Here is a 17,197-nt window from a genome sequence, read left to right on the forward strand (position 1 = left end):
TAAAAATTAGATATGATTTTTCTGATATATATTTAATAAAAATAGGTTTGTATTACAGTAAATTTATAGTGGATACAATAAATCATATATTGAAGATGAATTAAGCTAAATCTAATAATATTTCTTATACTCACTCACTATATATATATATATATATATATATATGTATATTAAAAATGTGTTCAATGAATGCAAAAATAGTCAAATATACAGTTTTAATTTTTTTTAATTATTTTCAATTAAAAATGTTGATAGTATAATTGAGTTCTTTCAGAAATGTTGAAATTTCTTTTATTTTTAAAAACAAAAAATTATATGGTAAGTCGTTTAAAATAATAATAATAAATTAATTGATTTCATATAATATAAAATCGAAAAAATCAGAACATTAGATTATTTCTTTTACAATGTATGAAACAAAGTTCTAACAAATTTTATACAAATAGAAACTTGTTATTTTGATGTAATAAATTCATTGAATCTCACATTGATATATATATATGTCAAAATAATTGCATCACATTATTAAAAATTAGATATGATTTTCTGATATATAATTAAAATAGGTTTGTACTACAGTAAATTTATGAAAATGAAAATAATACTTTTAAAAGATCTAATATATAATTACTTTTAATGATAATCTTAGTCAAACAAATCAATGTTTGATAAGATAGTGTGTTGATTGAAGAGAATTTAACCAATTGTGAGTTTTATGGTAAACACTAAATATAAAATGTGTGAGAAAAAGTAATTTGTGATTTGACAAAATTATGGAAATTTTGTAATTTTGCATCTATGTAATTTTGCATCTATGTAAAACAACGTGGTAGACAAAATAAATAAAATTTTATGAAATAATGTTTTGTTCATTAATAATTTTTTATTAATTATGTCATAAAAAGACTTTTGGAAACTTAGGAATATATAGAATTCTAACTATATCTCAAAACTCTCCTAAGATTATATAATATTAAGACTTTTAATTTTCAAACTATCTAAATTTAAAAACTTACTTTTAATAGTTATAATTATTACTTAAAATTAAAAAATTATAAATGTATGTATAATTTTTATACAGTTTTTATACCCGTGAAATCACGGACAATCACCTAGTTATATATTAAACGAGAAGTCACTTAAGTGAATTTATTCTTCCATGTAGATCACTGGTAAGTTTTAAAAAAAAACTATTAATTTGATAGGTTGATTGATCGAACATTATAATAATGAAGTGATAGATAAGATAAATTTATGATTATTTTTAAAATCGATAAGATAATGCTATGATTATATAATGTTTTAAAGTTATATAGTTTATAAATATTAAAGTTAAATGAGGTGATAGAGTAGATAATGCTATGATTATAAATTTTTTAAAATATATATTTTTCTTTGATCATGAATTTGTTAATTATTTGATCAAAATCATTTATAATAAATATTTTAGCGACTTAAATAAATATTATTGAATTATCACTATATCTCACGATTCTAAAAGTACAATATTGAAATTTTATATTTTCAAACTATTTTTCCTTTAATTTTTTTTATTTCTAATTATGATTTAAAATTTATGAAATTATATGTATAATATTTATTTTTATACAATACTTATATCCACGAATTTGCGGGCAACCACCTAGTTTGTCTATAAACCAAAAAAGGGTACACAGTTTCTTGTTGCAGAAAGAGGCTCTGTGTTTTTAATGATGTGTAGAAACTGAAAAGAATAGCCTTGTTTATGATGGCATATTCACAAACTAAAAAACAAGTTGTCCAAGCAATAGCTAATCTCGCATTAAACCCCTCTTATAAGCAATGATTCTTGTAAACCAAGTCTTAGGCATCATAGTAGCCATGAAAATATAGAGTTTTCACTTCTTCTTGCAAATTCATGTTAGAAAAATAGTAGAATAGATGAAAATAGGAGAAATGCTTTTGCATGCTAAAATAAAGAGAAATGTTTTTATATAGAAGTAAGAATTATAAGATGTTAGAGTCTAAAAGAAATTATGCTCAAACATCTTAGGGTTTTTGTTGCATATGAAATGCATATATATAGACTATAAACACGACTTTTGTCGACCCAACAGCCAGGGTCGACTCAAGAGAAAACGGATAAAAATGATCAGACAACACAGGTTTATGGACTGTACTGGTTGAAAAAATGGCCATGGTTTATGGAGTTCTTGGGCTTCTTCGGATACTTCTTTCTTCTAAAAAAAGTAATTTTTAAAGTCATTTGGTATTGTATTCCAAGAGCTATGATTGATTTAGTGCATGTATTTTTTATTTTATTTTTGAACAAAAAATACATGCACTAAATCAATCATAGCTCTTGGAATACAATACCAAATGACTTTAAAAATTACTTAATTTCTGGTGCTATATCAAAATATATAATCAATTCATCGGGAATCTTTAAGACTTTCATCCAAGTCGATCTTACAGGCATAGATCATGGATTCATGCAATCCAAACTTCTAAAATGGACATTTGTGGAAAATGAATGCAAAATGATATGTTTAAACACTAAAAGAGATTAAACATATTACATTTACATACCTTAAAATTTTACAAATGTGCATAAATCAATACTCCCTCCGTTTTATTTTAGTTGTCGTTCTAAGTTTATACATACAAATTAAGAAAACATATGATTTTATATATTTTCAAATTAAAAACACAATTATGTATAGATTTAACCATATTTCAACCAATTGAATAAAATAGATAATCTTATTAATAAATTTTGCATTAGAATTCTAAAACGATACTTTTGAAACGGAAATTTTTTCCCTGACAATTAAATCGAAACAGAGGGAGGATGATTCGTTGAAGAAACCAGATAACGGATAGGATATTTAACAAACGGATTATTGAAAAGTAGGGGTGGGCGTTCGGGTACCCGTTCGGGTTCGGATCGGGTATTTCGGATTTTTGGGTATTTCGGTATAGAGGTGTAGAACCCGTTCGGGTATTTCTGTACTTCGGGTCGGGTTCGGATATTTTAAGTTCGGTTTCGGTTATTTCGGATCGGGTTCGGATATTTAGATTTTGAAGAAAAAAAAATGAAAATTTTCATTTCTCAAATTTCTTGTATTTAAATATATAACTTTTCACATAACTATTTTTTATTTTTAATAGATTGCATGGTTAATAGATTTGGACATAACATTTTCAAACTAAAAAGACATTAATTTGGTTATTGTTTTTAAATTTTGGATGTAACTTTTTGTTAATTGCTGAAATAAAAAGTTTGACATGCATTTTAAGCGAATAACAAATCATCTTCTATGTAATTGTATGTATATCATATGAATTTAAAGTATGTATAGTATCAATATAAATATTTTATATAAAATGAAAGATGTAAACTATAAATATAAGGTTAATTATCATATGTTCGGTTATTTTCGGATATCCATTCGGGTTCGGATATTACCCGTTCGGGTTCGGATATCCAATCTCTCTTAATTCAATACCCGTTTGGATATTTTGCTACTTCGGTTCGGATTTCGGTTCGGGTTTTTCGGATCGGGTTCGGGTGCCACTTCGGATTTCGGGTAAAATGCCCACCCCTATTAAAAAGTCAATAAACTCAATACTAACTACTAAGAAAGCTGACGTCTCTTTACCCCAATTATTATTTCGATGGTCACGTGTAAATCAATTATATATTTTGCATCCTAAATGACAAATTTAAGTGGTGAGGATATATACGACAGAAATCATCCACAATATCTCTCTCTAGTTTTTTCTCCAACTTCTTTCTAAAAGAAACTTCCGTCCAAATTTATAAGTTCCGGTGGCCGGTGGCTCTTTGCCGCCGGTCACCATAATCTTTTGTTTTTTTGGCTTTGTATTATACTTTCTCTTCGCTTTGGCGACTAGTATATTCGCGGTGGCGATAAATAATATTCGCAGTGGCGAATTTTTGTTGTGTATTCAATCTAAATCGAAGCAAAACCTCATGATTGTGTTTTTGATGTTCTTCGATTGAGATTGATCTAGTATCTATGTTTCAACCTTTTGTTGTGTTTCATCCCAATCCCGTTGACTCGCTAATCGGGAATCTTATTCACCGACTCAACTCGACCTCTTTTTAAAAGGGAATCAGACTTTGCCGATCTACTAGCCGTCTTTGGCTTTATGGTAAAGCCTCCCGGCTTCAAGATGGTGAGTTTTGCTTGATTTCTTAAGTCTTATTGGAGTGGAATCAGTAGAGATGGCGTTGATACGGTCCATCAAAGTTTCTTTCTCCAGTTTGACTCAAGCTTCCTGTGCTCTTAATGATCGGTGAATCATGATAACTCTGGTTAACTAGTCTCGGATGAGAACGAAAGGTTTGGGAGTACAAGACTTGGCGATTTGAGGTGTTGCGGTGGCTTCAGAAGAAGAATCATTACCGGCGGTAACCTTCCACCGGCGATGAAACCAAAGGCGGTTTGGTCAAAGAGGTGGAATCAGACACGTCTTGTGGGTGCACCAATCTCTGCCACGTAGCAATAATTTTGCTTAGAAGTTACACGTGTTTATTTGTATCGTTACTTTGCTTTTATTCACGTGTTGGGCTTAAGTGCCATCTTTGTACTCCTTTTAAGCCCATGAGGCTAATGAAAATGTTGACAAAAAAAAAAGTGGTGAGGATGACTAAGGGCCTGACTGGTTTAACCGCAGCGGTTGCGGTTGCGGTTGCGGGAGTTTGCGGATGCGGGTGGTTGCGGTTTCTAGCGGTTTTAAGAGATTTGTACGACTGGTTATGCGGTTAGAAATTTGTGCGTTTGCGGGATACTTATGACTAGTTAACTACCAAATGCAGCAGCAGTTAAATAATAAATTAACAATATTTACATTTTATACAATTATAAAAATATCAAAAATAATAATATTATAATAAATATAAAATTTATATTTAGAAAGTTATAGTTTAAATTTTTTAAAAATATAGAAAATATTTTTATTTTAAAGTTTTATAATATTAATTAAAATTTAATTGATATATTTTAGCATTTTTATAATTTCAGTTTAATTTTTTTATTGAATTTTTTTATTTTTGTATTTATATTGTTTTGGAAAAAAAATAATTTTTTTTTATCCTCCCGCAAACGCCCGCAACCGCAAACGCTAGCTGGAACCAGCTTTTGAATTTATGAGGTTCAGAGCGATTTGGAGCGATTTGGAGCGGTTTAGAGCGGTTTGAGCGATTGTTGCAAAACGCCAGCAACCGCTACCAACCGCAAAAGCTGCGTTTGCGGGTGGTAGCGGGAAAACCAGTCATACCCTAAGTCAATATTGTTATACCGCCCACCCACCCATCCAAAAAAAACTTTATAAAAGACGTGGACGCTGATAGCTTGACGGGGACCGTTCTCAAAATGGGACACGCTCTGACCAAAGCTAGAGAGTTTGTCAACTCGGAGATGAAGAGTTCGGATGAGGATAGTGAAGGCAAAACCCCAATATGATCAACATATATATGATAATTAATGATTGTAAATAATTAAAATTTGATAACAATTTTTTTATCCTCCCTTCTTTTTATCTAGTTTTATATTATTAAAAAAATTAAACAATCACATTAACAATATAATAAAAAGTTAGATTTTTTCTTATATGTTATATTTTGAATTTTTTAAAACGACTATAAATTATTAAAATGTTAAAAAATCCCACATTAAAATTTTTGTGATCAATAACTTAAATATTTTTTATAACAAAATAAAAATGATCATAAAATCGTATGAGTATGAAGTTTCATTTAATAGATATTTATTAAATAAATATATATATATAATATCGATTAAATTAGACTATATACCATATAAAATACATAAATATGTCAATTTCAAAACTTATTGGGACTTTAATATTTAAACTAAATTTGCATTGAAAAATTTTCACATTGACAAAAAACGGTAGTCCAAAGACTGATATATGCGTCTTCTGATTTGCTCTATTAAGGGCTTGTAGTCCTGAGCTCCCATTCGCTAGTCAGTAATGGTAGACCGAGATATCTAACTGGTAACTGACCAGCTTCAAACTGATATTGCGTTTGCACTGCTTGTATGGTGGTGTTCTGTTGACAGCATAGTAGATTGTTTTGATTTCTCCATACTGATTTTTAATCCAGAGACCTTTGCTACTATGCTTTCGATAGATCAAATTTACATCATTTGCAAAACTCAAGTGAGCGAGCTCAAGATTCTTACAACCATACATATACATATTACATTTACATAACTAAAAACATAAAATGTGGACAAATCAATATGATTCGGTGAAGAAATCAGATAACGGACACGAATTATTTAACAAATGGATTATTGAGAAAGTCAATAAACTCATCCTCAGAAAGGTTACGTCTTTGAACCGCAGTAAGCATTTTTCATCTTAGCGGGGCTCACAGATTGATTGCAAATTTAAGTGGTGATGACTAAGTCAAAGACTAATATCTCAGAAAAGATCATGTTACTATACCCCAAAAACTCTATAAAAGACAAGGCTTCGCCTAGTGTCTTCCTGAATTATTGGTCCTTTCAAATATTTTTTCTTTGTTTGCAAGTATGGATCCAAGATTGCAATGGGTTGCTCAATCGGGTAGCGTCAATGCTTTATATTCTCTTATTCAAAAGGACCCATGTATTCTTCAGAACGTCGATATTTTACCTTTCATGCACACACCTCTCCATGAAGCTTCATCAACTGGCAAGATAGATTTGGCGATGGAACTGATGATTCTAAAGCCATCTTTTGCTAAGAAGCTAAACGCAGATGGGTTTACTCCATTACATCTTGCCGTCGAATACCAACAAGTTGAGTTAGCACTAGAGCTAGTCAAGTTTGATCCCAGTATTGTTCGTATTCGTGGTAGAGGAGGTATTTACTTCAAAATATTTCTTGTTTGTCCTCTTGAAATTTTCTTTATTAGGTTACACCATCTCCAATAGTTTCCATTATTTTTTTCTCTCTCAATTCTTAATACTATTTATTTTTCAGCTACTTGTTTATTTTTAATAACACTCTTTACTTGATAAGATTTAAAATTATACTCATCTATTTTATAATTTAAAGTTTCACCTAAACTTTAACTTTATTTAAGTAAAATATTTACTACATTAGTAAAATAATAAAATTACATAATCACATTACAAAATAATAGTTCTATGTTGTGTTAAGGTTTTTTGGGTATTTTTATTATGTTAATAGTTATGTATTCTTAATTTTATTGTTTGTTATATATATATATATATATATATTTGTATATCATTATTGAATTAGAAGTTTTATATTTAAATATTTAATTAACTTATTATTTATAGTTATGTTTTCAAGTTTACATATTAAATAAAAATGTAATGTTCTTATAGAATTTTTAATGCATAAACTAAAGTTTTGTCAAAATTTTAGGAATTATTATGCAAATGAAAAAGTAATATAAAATTAAATTTTTGAATAGTGTTGTGTCAATAACATTATTCATATTTGAATCCTCCCGCCCCCCGAGGGACTTCTTTCATTTTTAATGTTTTATCTCATTTTGATGTATTATTGCAGATGCTATTAGTAAAATAATTCTCAAACATATAACATAAAATTATTTATTTATTAGTACTTAATGAAGTACTCGAGTATTTTAATTAGTTATATCCCATAAGAACAGGTATGACGCCATTGCATCTTGTGGCAAAAAGTGGGGACGTGGATCTTCTTACAGAGTTTCTCTTGGCATGTCCTGAATGTATCAGAGATGCAAATGTAAATGGAGAAACTGCTTTACACATTGCGGTTACAAATGATAGATACGAAGAGCTTAAAGTTCTCAGAGGGTGGATGCAAAGAATTCGCAAAAGTGATGCTTCAACCACCGAGATTCAAGTCCTGAACAAACGTGATCGTGAAGGCAACACGGCCTTGCACTTAGCGGCATATAAGAATAACCACCAGGCATGTTCTTACCCTTTTCTGAACTCTTTTCCAGGGCCCGTATCTTGACTTTTTGATGCAGTAAACAAAATAAAAATAATAAAAAGTTTTTAACAGTATTTTCTTCTATACGACAAACTAATATATAACTAATCATTTTAAAAAAATAAAATTTTGATAAAAATATAGAAAATATTTTATTACCATTTATGTTTATTTTACAAATATTAAAAAGCAATATACAAAGTCTTTTATATATATATATATATTTGTTCAAAAAGGTCTTTTATATACATAGTTTCTTTTAAATTTGTAGACTAAGCAATAACAAAAAATAGATAAAATAGTCATATAAAGATGAAGAAGAAATAAAGTAGTAGAGTAAAAAAAGAACATGAACATGTAACATCAAAGAATAAAACTAGGATGTAATTCTAATTAATTGATCATAACATCTAAGTTGTAATTATAGGAAAAAGTGCGGAAACATTGTTAGTGACTTATTGTAATCACGTTAATAAGATAACTAAATAAGTTTGTTTGTGTAAACACTAGGTTAAGATATGTACCTTGAGCGGAATTAATATCATACTAGATTTTGACCCGCGCTTTCAAAGCGCGGGTTTTTTTTTTTTCAGTTGACAAATATTTAGTAAATGTCACATTTTCATATATTTGTGTTTTATTTTATAAAAGACTTAAAAATTTATCTTTATTTATCGTATTTCATTTTAAATGACTATTTATGTTAAAAAAATTAAACTTTATTTTTTTTATGAATTAAGTTGGTATAACTCTGATAAATTAATTTTATTATGGGGTTAATATTTTAATTAAAAAATTATATACTTTTAATAAAGATTTATACTTTTCAATAAAAAAATTCAATTATTTTTATGAATGCTTAAATTATATTAAGAAAAGAAAAATAATAATTAAGAATAGTTGAAAAAAATTATTTGAACTTGGACTCAATGGCCCAAAGGAAAAAAAAAATGAAAATTGAATCTGATTTTTTAATAGGCCCAAATGGCCCAAGAGAGATTTGATTTGGACTGGATCCAAAAATAATGATCCAATATAGATTTGTTATTAATATTACTTAATTGCCCTTAATGAAACATGCAATGTTAGTGAAGGAAACATGCCCCTAAGGTAATTATGACAATAGGATCCTGCTTTAATAGTATAGATATACAAATATTTTTACCTACACTATTATTTATTTTGCATTTTTTACATATTATAAAATAATAAATATACATATATTGAATTGAAGCAAGTAACTATTACATATATAATAAAATTGGCACAAACACATAAATCAAATTAATCACATTTTTTATTTACAATTTTATGATAAATAAATAAAAAAAATTATATTTATCTATGTTATAGAGTATACAGTTAAATTTAAATGTTATTATATATAGTATAATTTTTAATGTGGTTATCTACTAAATAAGGTTTCGTATTCATATGATTTTATGATCATTTGTATTTTCTATAATAAAAACATTTAAACTGCTAAAAACAAAAATTTCAATGTGGTCTTCAATAATTTAAGTAATTTATAATCGTATTAAAAGTCAAAGCAAATTTTAGTATTAAGATATTAAGTTTTCAATAAGTAATACTTATTCAATGAAATTTTAAGAACTAAAATATTTATTTTGTATGGTATAAAATTTAATTTAAACAATATTAAAATATATATTTTTAATATGAATAACTATTAAATGAGAATTTGTATTCATATAGTTTTATGATCATTAAACCATTGATCACAAATTTTTAAATATGAGATTTTTAACAATTTTAATAATTTAAATTTGTTTTCAAAAATTCAAAATATAGCATATACGAAAATTTTAAATTTTATTATATGGTGAATATGATTGTTTAATTTATTTAAATAATATAAAATTTAAATATATATATATATTGTTGCCAAATCTTTATTATTCAAAACCATTAATTGTAATATATATTTAAGGGAAATACCCTAGGATAACACTAAAATTTTTTTTTATCACAAATATAGATTCTAAAGATCAAAATGACCAAAATGTTTCATTAAAGAGGTAAATATACACTTATACCCCTAGAGTTAAATAATTCAAATCTGAGGGTTTACAGTTAAGGGGTGGTGATTTGGGATTGAGGTTTAAATTTTTTATAAAATTAAAAATAAATATTAAAAATTTGAAAATAAAAATTTTAAAAATAGTTTCAAAAAGTATTTTCAAATTACAAAAAGAAAATTTGAAAAAAAAAAAAAAAATTCAAAAAAAAAGTTCAAAAAAAATTTATAAAAAGTTCGAATTTGAAAACATATAATCTAAAACTATTAAAAAAATATTTTTTTAATTTTTGTTTATATATCTAGGGTATTAGGATCATTTTACTTATTAAATGAAACAATTTAGTCATTTTCCTTTTTGTGGTCTATATTTGTGATCAAAACTTGAAAATAGTCTGTTTAGGAGAATTGTCCTATATTTAATCATATTAGGTAATTGCATAGCATTTTTGTTAAGTTGTTTAAGTGATTGATTTGTAATATTAAACTCATAAAAATAATCATTTTTTAGATCCTTAATAATTCACAGTAATCATACTAGCATATTGATTTGGTATGTAAGCTAAACTATTAGTGATAGACATTAAATTCACACACTCTCATATTCTTTGAATGTCAATATAAATGTAGGCAGTAAAGCAGCTTTTAAAATGCATGCCACTGAACCGGAACATCCAGAACAAAAGTGGTATGACAGCCCTTGATGCCTTGCGAGTCAATGGGCCACACATGAACAGAGAAACGGAGAGCATTATACAGAAATCGGGTGGTAAGAGTGGGATGTCTCTGTCCAGGGTTAAGACAACGTCTCTTTTCCTAAGCAAACCGGTCACTTTCTGGGAATATTGCACTACGGGAATGGCACGTTACAGGAGTCGCATGTCAGACGGAACAAGGAACTCTCTTCTTGTAATAACAGCCCTTATCATCACAGCTACTTATCAGACTGCGGCACAACCGCAAGATGACAAGTATGACAAGTATGAGGCGGCGGCACAACCGCCAGGAGCCTATTATGGGGCGCAAGATTACAATGATGATAACATATTAAAGATCGTGCTACTATGGGGATTCAATACCATGGCCTTTTTCTTGGCGATTGCCTTGACATTCATACTCTTACCAGTTGGCAGAGCATATATTTGGTGGTATATCTTCATAACGGGGCCTCTCGTCTGTTCATATGCAATTTCAGTGTTCCTGAAGTATACCGTTACAATATTCTTACTCATGTATCTGATGGTTGCATTCATATTTCTCATCTATCTACTTGTATTCTACGTGAAGTGGAAGCGGACTACGCGGAAGAAAGTACCAAAACCTAAAATCGATCTGATTTCCCAAGGCTTAGGAACCATGTTCTAGGCCAGTTATACTATAACAAGATCCCAAATGTGAGCTGAATATCCAAAGCATCTTACCATGGTCGAAATGTTTGTTGTAAAACTTTGACTGTTATAAGCATATTCGGTTGCTTTGTAAAATATATACTTAGTAAAGATTGTTATCTTTTGAATAAGGCACATGTTTAAGTATCATTCCAAGCTGACTTTTAGGAAGCAAAAATGTGTTTATGTGGGAGATTTAAAACATGAAGAGGGAAGATGCTAAGATGCGGAGGCAACTGCAGCTTGAGTTGTTTCTTTATCCTTTGCCTCCTTAAGTTGCTTCCATTTCGCAACGGTGTCGATAAGTTCCCCAGTTAAGATCAGATATCTTACCTTATGTCCATCTTCAAGGACCTTGTGACCCACCCGACTTACCACTTCCTTTTCTTTAGAATGCAGCATCACATTTGAGCTGTGGATCGGCGCTTCGATCTAGAAAACACAAATTTGGCCAATAGACAAAGTGAAAGAGTCATTTGAGTGGACTGGCCTTAAGCATGACCTTAAGAATTTGGCCAGGCTCTCCCTCTTCACGGCTCTTCATGTGTTTGGTCTTGAGGTTAACATCTTTGATGACAATTGTACTGTTGTGGGTAAAGATCTTAGTGACTTCTCCGATTTTACCCTTGTCTCGTCCAGATATAACTTTGACCGTATCTCCAAACTTGACATGCATCTTGTGCAGAGCTGGAAGACTGTTTGGTTTGCATTTTTCAAATACTTATGCTCCTCACATAGTTGCATGTTTCTAAATTTTTAAAACGTTTTACTCGTTTTACAAAAAAACAAGACTTTTTCATTCACAAAAGAAACATATAGACAAGCTCCTGTTAACCAAATTTCAGTTACCATCAACATCAGTGGATTCCCTCCTAACCAAATCTACAAATCATCCTAAAGCCCACCCAAAAATAAATAAAATTCAATAAAAACAATAATAAGAAACTTAAAACACACATTTTGTTTTAACAATAGTCTTCAAGTGTACTGTCCATGGAGTTATCTCTCCTATGATTTTCCGACCGAACTGATCTATTTCCAGTCTGCTCACCACCAGACTCCACCGTAGGGGGAAGCGGAGAAGGCGAAGCAGATTTTTTCTGACGTTTTCTTGAATGTCTCACCTTAATGACACGAGTCAAAACCTGCACAACATCCCTCATGTTGGGACGTTTCCTCGGTGCACGAGAGATGCATTTATAAGCAAAAGCCGCAACTTCATTCACTTCTTGTAGATCAAATCTCCCATCTAATCTCGAATCCACAATCTCTTCCCACCCGACCTTCTCCTCTGCATTCATCGCCGCCTATCAAAACAAAAGGTTTTCTTTAAATCTAACTCTTCAAAGATTCAAGGATCGTGTTGGTTTTGTTAGTTTTTTTTATATTTTACCAGCTCAACGTATTCCATTAGCCCTTGTTGAGGGTTTCTTGCAGCTATAAGCTCGAAAAGCAAAACCCCAAATCCATAAACATCGCTTTTCTTGGTGAATGTTCTGGTGGAGATGTACTCTGGATCGAGATAACCAAACGTTCCTCTGATGTTGGCAGCATGCTTGTCTACCATCTCCTCTCTAGACAGGCCAAAGTCAGCTACCTGTGAAGTTAAAAAAGCCAATCACAACGGGATAACTTAGTTAAGGTAATGAGATCTCAAGTGGGACAAAGAAGATTATTTACCCGAGCTCGCATTGATTGATCTAACAAAATGTTGGAGGATTTGATATCTCTGTGGATAACAGGAGGAACAGCCTGGAAGAGAAAGGTTGAACACACCATAGCTGATTAAGTTTGTTTCTTAAGAGATGCATAGAATGGTTAATGGTTTCAACATAAATCATAAGCTTACCCCATCATGAAGATACTCTAGACCGCGTGCCACGTCTAAAGCAATGTATACTCTCAAATCCCAGCTCAACGGTTCATGTTTTTCACCTGTACCAAAAAAGCATATTATAATGTGTTTCAAATTTGTATGAAACCTCAACAGATGCGTGAAATTTCCAAACCATGCTAGGTAATAGAGGTGAAAGACTGTAGCGAGTAGATCTACATTGCATTCATTTACTGACAAAGAGATTAATATATGATCTAGAGAAGTTGCTTACTGTACAAGTGAGAAGCTAAACTTCCTTTACTCATGTAGACATATATAAGCATGTGCTGTCCTTTCTCTGCACAATAGCCCACCAAGTTCACTAGGTTACGGTGATGCAACCTTCCCAATAACATAACCTGAAAAAAAGAATAATGCAAGTGATCAAGTTTAGAAATAAACTGAAGAAGACAGTAAGAACTATAGACGCCCAGTTAATACAATGTCCCCTCTTATAGATAACAACTATAGAGACATACTCAACTTTTCCTAATGACACGTTTCAACGATTCTTCATGTCTCTTAGATTATTCTTTAGGATTTGAATGTCAACAGAATCATCATAGCGTTTTTCATAGATAATATAGGTGTGTTTTACCTCTGTCTGAAACTCTTTCTCGCCCTGTTTAGAATCAGTGGCGAGAACTTTGACAGCAACAGTCTCACCGGTGGACATTTGGGCTTTGAAGACAGGTCCAAATGCTCCTTGGCCTATCAAAGACGTGAAATTGCATGTTGCTTTCTGCAAATCCCTGAGTCAACCCACCAAAAGAACATATATCTAAGAACGACATATAACACCAAGAAATCAAGATATATCATCATATGTCTCCTTCTTACAAGAAAAGGTCTAATCTTTATCAGTCAAGAGAGAGTTAAAGCAAGAATGCAAGATGTATGATCATATCAGTCAACATTTAACATAAAAACAAACCAAACACTCTAAAAACATTATACATTCCAATAAATGTAAAATCTTTTAACAGCAAAGAGACAATAAACAAACAAAAAAAAGACATTGCAGAGGAAACACAGAGACACAAACCTGTAAGAATATTCCAAAATGCCAGAAGCAGAGATGACACTTGTCTTCTTACTAAACCCATCAAGCCAACCAGACCTCCCATTGCTGGAGGATCTGACAGGCGAATCAGGACCAAGAGTGGAATCAGACATAATGTTGCAAGAGTTAGCACCGTTCTCTCTGATGGGAAGCGTCGCACTTCTTCTGCTTGAGCCACCGCCGCCACTGTTGACAATCTGAGAAGTCTTTCTATGGTACCTAAAGCAGAAGAACGCTGAAATAGCTAAGAGCACACCAATCACCACACCGAGTGAGATCCCAACGATCAAACCAAACGACTCTCCTTCCATTTTCTCAGTAATGTAAGTCTCCTAACGCCTCAAGCTCTTGTAGACTCCTCTGCGATGAAGAAGAAGAAGAGGAAGGTTTGTTTAATGGGAGAATGTGAGAGGGAGAGGAGGACGACAACTAAATAAAATTAAAATAAAAAAGAAAATAATTAGCTAAGGCGTTGACAAATCAACTCTTCAACGAAAGCTTGCGGTGAAAATTCATAATCACGGATTCAGCGTGAATCAATTCGTATCTTCAATCATATAATTATAAAATAAATAAATAAATATATATTAATATCCCCTCCTAAGAAGAAGATAAATATTTAATGAGGTTTCGAGAATCTCAGAGGTCAGATTTGACTTATTTTGCGAAATTCAGCTTCGGAAAGTTGAAAGTTTCTTAGTAAAAATGGTTAAACTTAAGTTTAGGAATTTTCTCGGGCAAATTTTGGAGAAACCAGCAAACAAAGAGAAAACAGAGAGTAGAGAGGATAACGACGACAAAAAAAAAACCCAGGAAAATCTTCTCACCTACTACTACTACACAATACAGAACAAAGGAGATGTGGATTTACCTGTGGATATATGTAAAGTTGTAGAAAGCTGGTGCATTTTCTATTTAGGAAGCTTGGAAAAGTTTGAAGAGAAAGAGAGAGAGAGGAAAATTTCTAGAGCTTTGCTTTGATTGTAGAGAAAAGAATCCCTAAAGAGAGAGAGTGAGAGAGAAAAAGACAGAGAGAGAGAGGTAGAGAGGTTCTACTTCAAGCAAACTATTACAAATGGCAATTTTTAAACTTTTTTCTTTTCTTTTCTTCTTTTTTGTAATGTGTAAAAGAAAAGATTACCATTTTTCTTTACTTTTTTTTCAAAAATACACTTTCGCAACGTCTGCTTCAAACTTAAACGAATGAAACGGGAAAGTTTTGTTTTTATGAATTTGTTTCCTTTTTAACTATTGTTTTTATTGTACAAGATTTGAGTATATTTATTATGAAACCTTGGGGGTTAATTTTCGATGTTGTTTGATCTGGCTAGTTTTTCTTTTTTAGGTGTGGATTTGCAAGAGTACCAACATGATTCTTATGGTATTTAACTAATAAAATAAATATTTTCTACCATTTTTTGACTATTGACACTCCGACAATTACAATTACATTGTGAAAATGTGTAAAAAAAGGATGTTGTGGTTTCATAAGTGTGTCGGATTGATAAAATATCTCTGTGCAAGAAAAGAAAGCGTATATAAAATTAATATAATGATAGAAAAATGAAATTTATGTTTCTGTCGTGGGCGTTTCATGGGTCCCACGAAAATGGCTATGCTTATCATGATTGGATGCATTTATCTTTTGGGATCGTACATTCTCCGTCGCAGTGGACTTTTTGTTTCCCGGGATTAACTTCCACGGTTCTAATTATCTGCATCGCGATCTAATATACTTTTTATACCCTCACGTTCTTTTTCTTATTTACATTCTTTTCGACATAATCTATTTGTATTTAAATGGTTTTTTTTGTCGACGTATTTAAATGATTGATGTTCTTAGATTTTGATATTCTATTTTTTTTAAAATTAATGTTATAAATTTCAGCTGATAATTTTTTTAATTTATATAAAAATTAAAATATAAGAATTTTATTGTAAACAAATACAACACAAAATTAATTAAAAATAAAACCAAAAATTAGAAACAAAACCATGTATTTTTTTAATATGTATGAAACAAATTAAACATAAATGATTAAGTACAGAGGGAGTCTTATAAAAAAAAAGCGAAAGACAACACCACAAAGAAAATAAATCTAAATTTAACCTACTCTCCATATAATTTATATGCTTTTTATGCTAGTTGTCAAACGTTTGTTACCTCATTTATCCAAATCCATTATCATCGTGATCATATAATCTCACCAACTCATCCGAATTTCACATATGAAGTTAAATTTTAGTAAAGTTAATTATGTCAAGGATTGATGACAGAAACTATTTTATCCAAATATCCAGTTTATCTTATGAATGCAGTTGAGAGTTTGGAAGTTAATAGGTGAGAAGATAAAATGTGAAACTATATATACCTCTATATCCAGTTGCAAGCAGTTACAATATGTTCACCTAAAACTCACCTAATCTCACATTCAGGATTATTAGTTATAGTTCATTTTCATCCAAAGCGACATAAATAATTTGTTCAACTAAAAATGTTGCTGAAGACAGAAAATATAATGAAACCAATTCAAAAGGACAATATGATTTTCTTGTTTATTCCTCCACCACCATTCTAACAATTCCTTGATACCAAACTGAAATATGTTAACTTGTTTCAGTTCTTCTGATATTATATCGAGATTTATTAATTAATTCGAAAATTTAGTAAAATATTATTTACTTTGTTTGAGCAAGAAGATGAATAGAAAGAAGATAAAATCCCGGAAGTACTGCCGCAAGTAATTCTAATATATACTTGGACAACCAAATATAATGCCCACAGGCACACGACACGAAACATTCTCGTACATAAAAAGATTGTCATAAAAAGAAATTTCTTAAGCTTCAATGATGCA

At 30.5% G+C, this 17,197-nt stretch overlaps 3 protein-coding genes across 4 annotated transcripts; 1 reads left to right on the top strand and 2 right to left on the bottom strand.

Annotated features, from left to right (window-relative positions):
• The first annotated feature begins 5,103 nt into the window (after positions 1-5,103).
• LOC103857033 (ankyrin repeat-containing protein BDA1-like) lies at positions 5,104-12,312 on the top strand. The gene is made up of 3 exons (XM_009134185.3): positions 5,104-6,882; positions 7,667-7,950; positions 10,643-12,312. The coding sequence occupies exons 1-3, from the start codon at positions 6,570-6,572 to the stop codon at positions 11,375-11,377; spliced, it is 1,332 nt and encodes a 443-aa protein (XP_009132433.1). The 5' UTR covers positions 5,104-6,569; the 3' UTR covers positions 11,378-12,312.
• On the bottom strand, positions 11,117-12,127 carry LOC103857222 (50S ribosomal protein L24, chloroplastic-like). The gene is made up of 2 exons (XM_033288366.1): positions 11,903-12,127; positions 11,117-11,832 (listed from the first exon to the last, which is right to left on the bottom strand). The coding sequence occupies exons 1-2, from the start codon at positions 12,074-12,076 to the stop codon at positions 11,620-11,622; spliced, it is 387 nt and encodes a 128-aa protein (XP_033144257.1). The 5' UTR covers positions 12,077-12,127; the 3' UTR covers positions 11,117-11,619.
• LOC103857034 (calcium/calmodulin-regulated receptor-like kinase 1) lies at positions 12,174-15,993 on the bottom strand. 2 transcript variants are annotated; one of them, XM_009134186.3, is made up of 8 exons: positions 15,211-15,993; positions 14,322-14,699; positions 13,875-14,028; positions 13,509-13,635; positions 13,250-13,335; positions 13,081-13,152; positions 12,794-12,997; positions 12,174-12,707 (listed from the first exon to the last, which is right to left on the bottom strand). In XM_009134186.3, the coding sequence occupies exons 2-8, from the start codon at positions 14,648-14,650 to the stop codon at positions 12,366-12,368; spliced, it is 1,314 nt and encodes a 437-aa protein (XP_009132434.1). In that variant the 5' UTR covers positions 14,651-14,699; positions 15,211-15,993; the 3' UTR covers positions 12,174-12,365. The 2 variants fall into 2 exon arrangements, with proteins under 2 accessions (XP_009132434.1, XP_033144256.1); XM_033288365.1 differs by lacking the exon at positions 15,211-15,993 and having other exon boundaries at positions 14,322-14,719.
• Between the last annotated feature and the right edge of the window lie 1,204 nt (positions 15,994-17,197).

This window comes from Brassica rapa, chromosome A03 (genome assembly GCF_000309985.2).
Source record: "Brassica rapa cultivar Chiifu-401-42 chromosome A03, CAAS_Brap_v3.01, whole genome shotgun sequence".
Classification (NCBI taxonomy): Eukaryota; Viridiplantae; Streptophyta; class Magnoliopsida; order Brassicales; family Brassicaceae; genus Brassica; species Brassica rapa.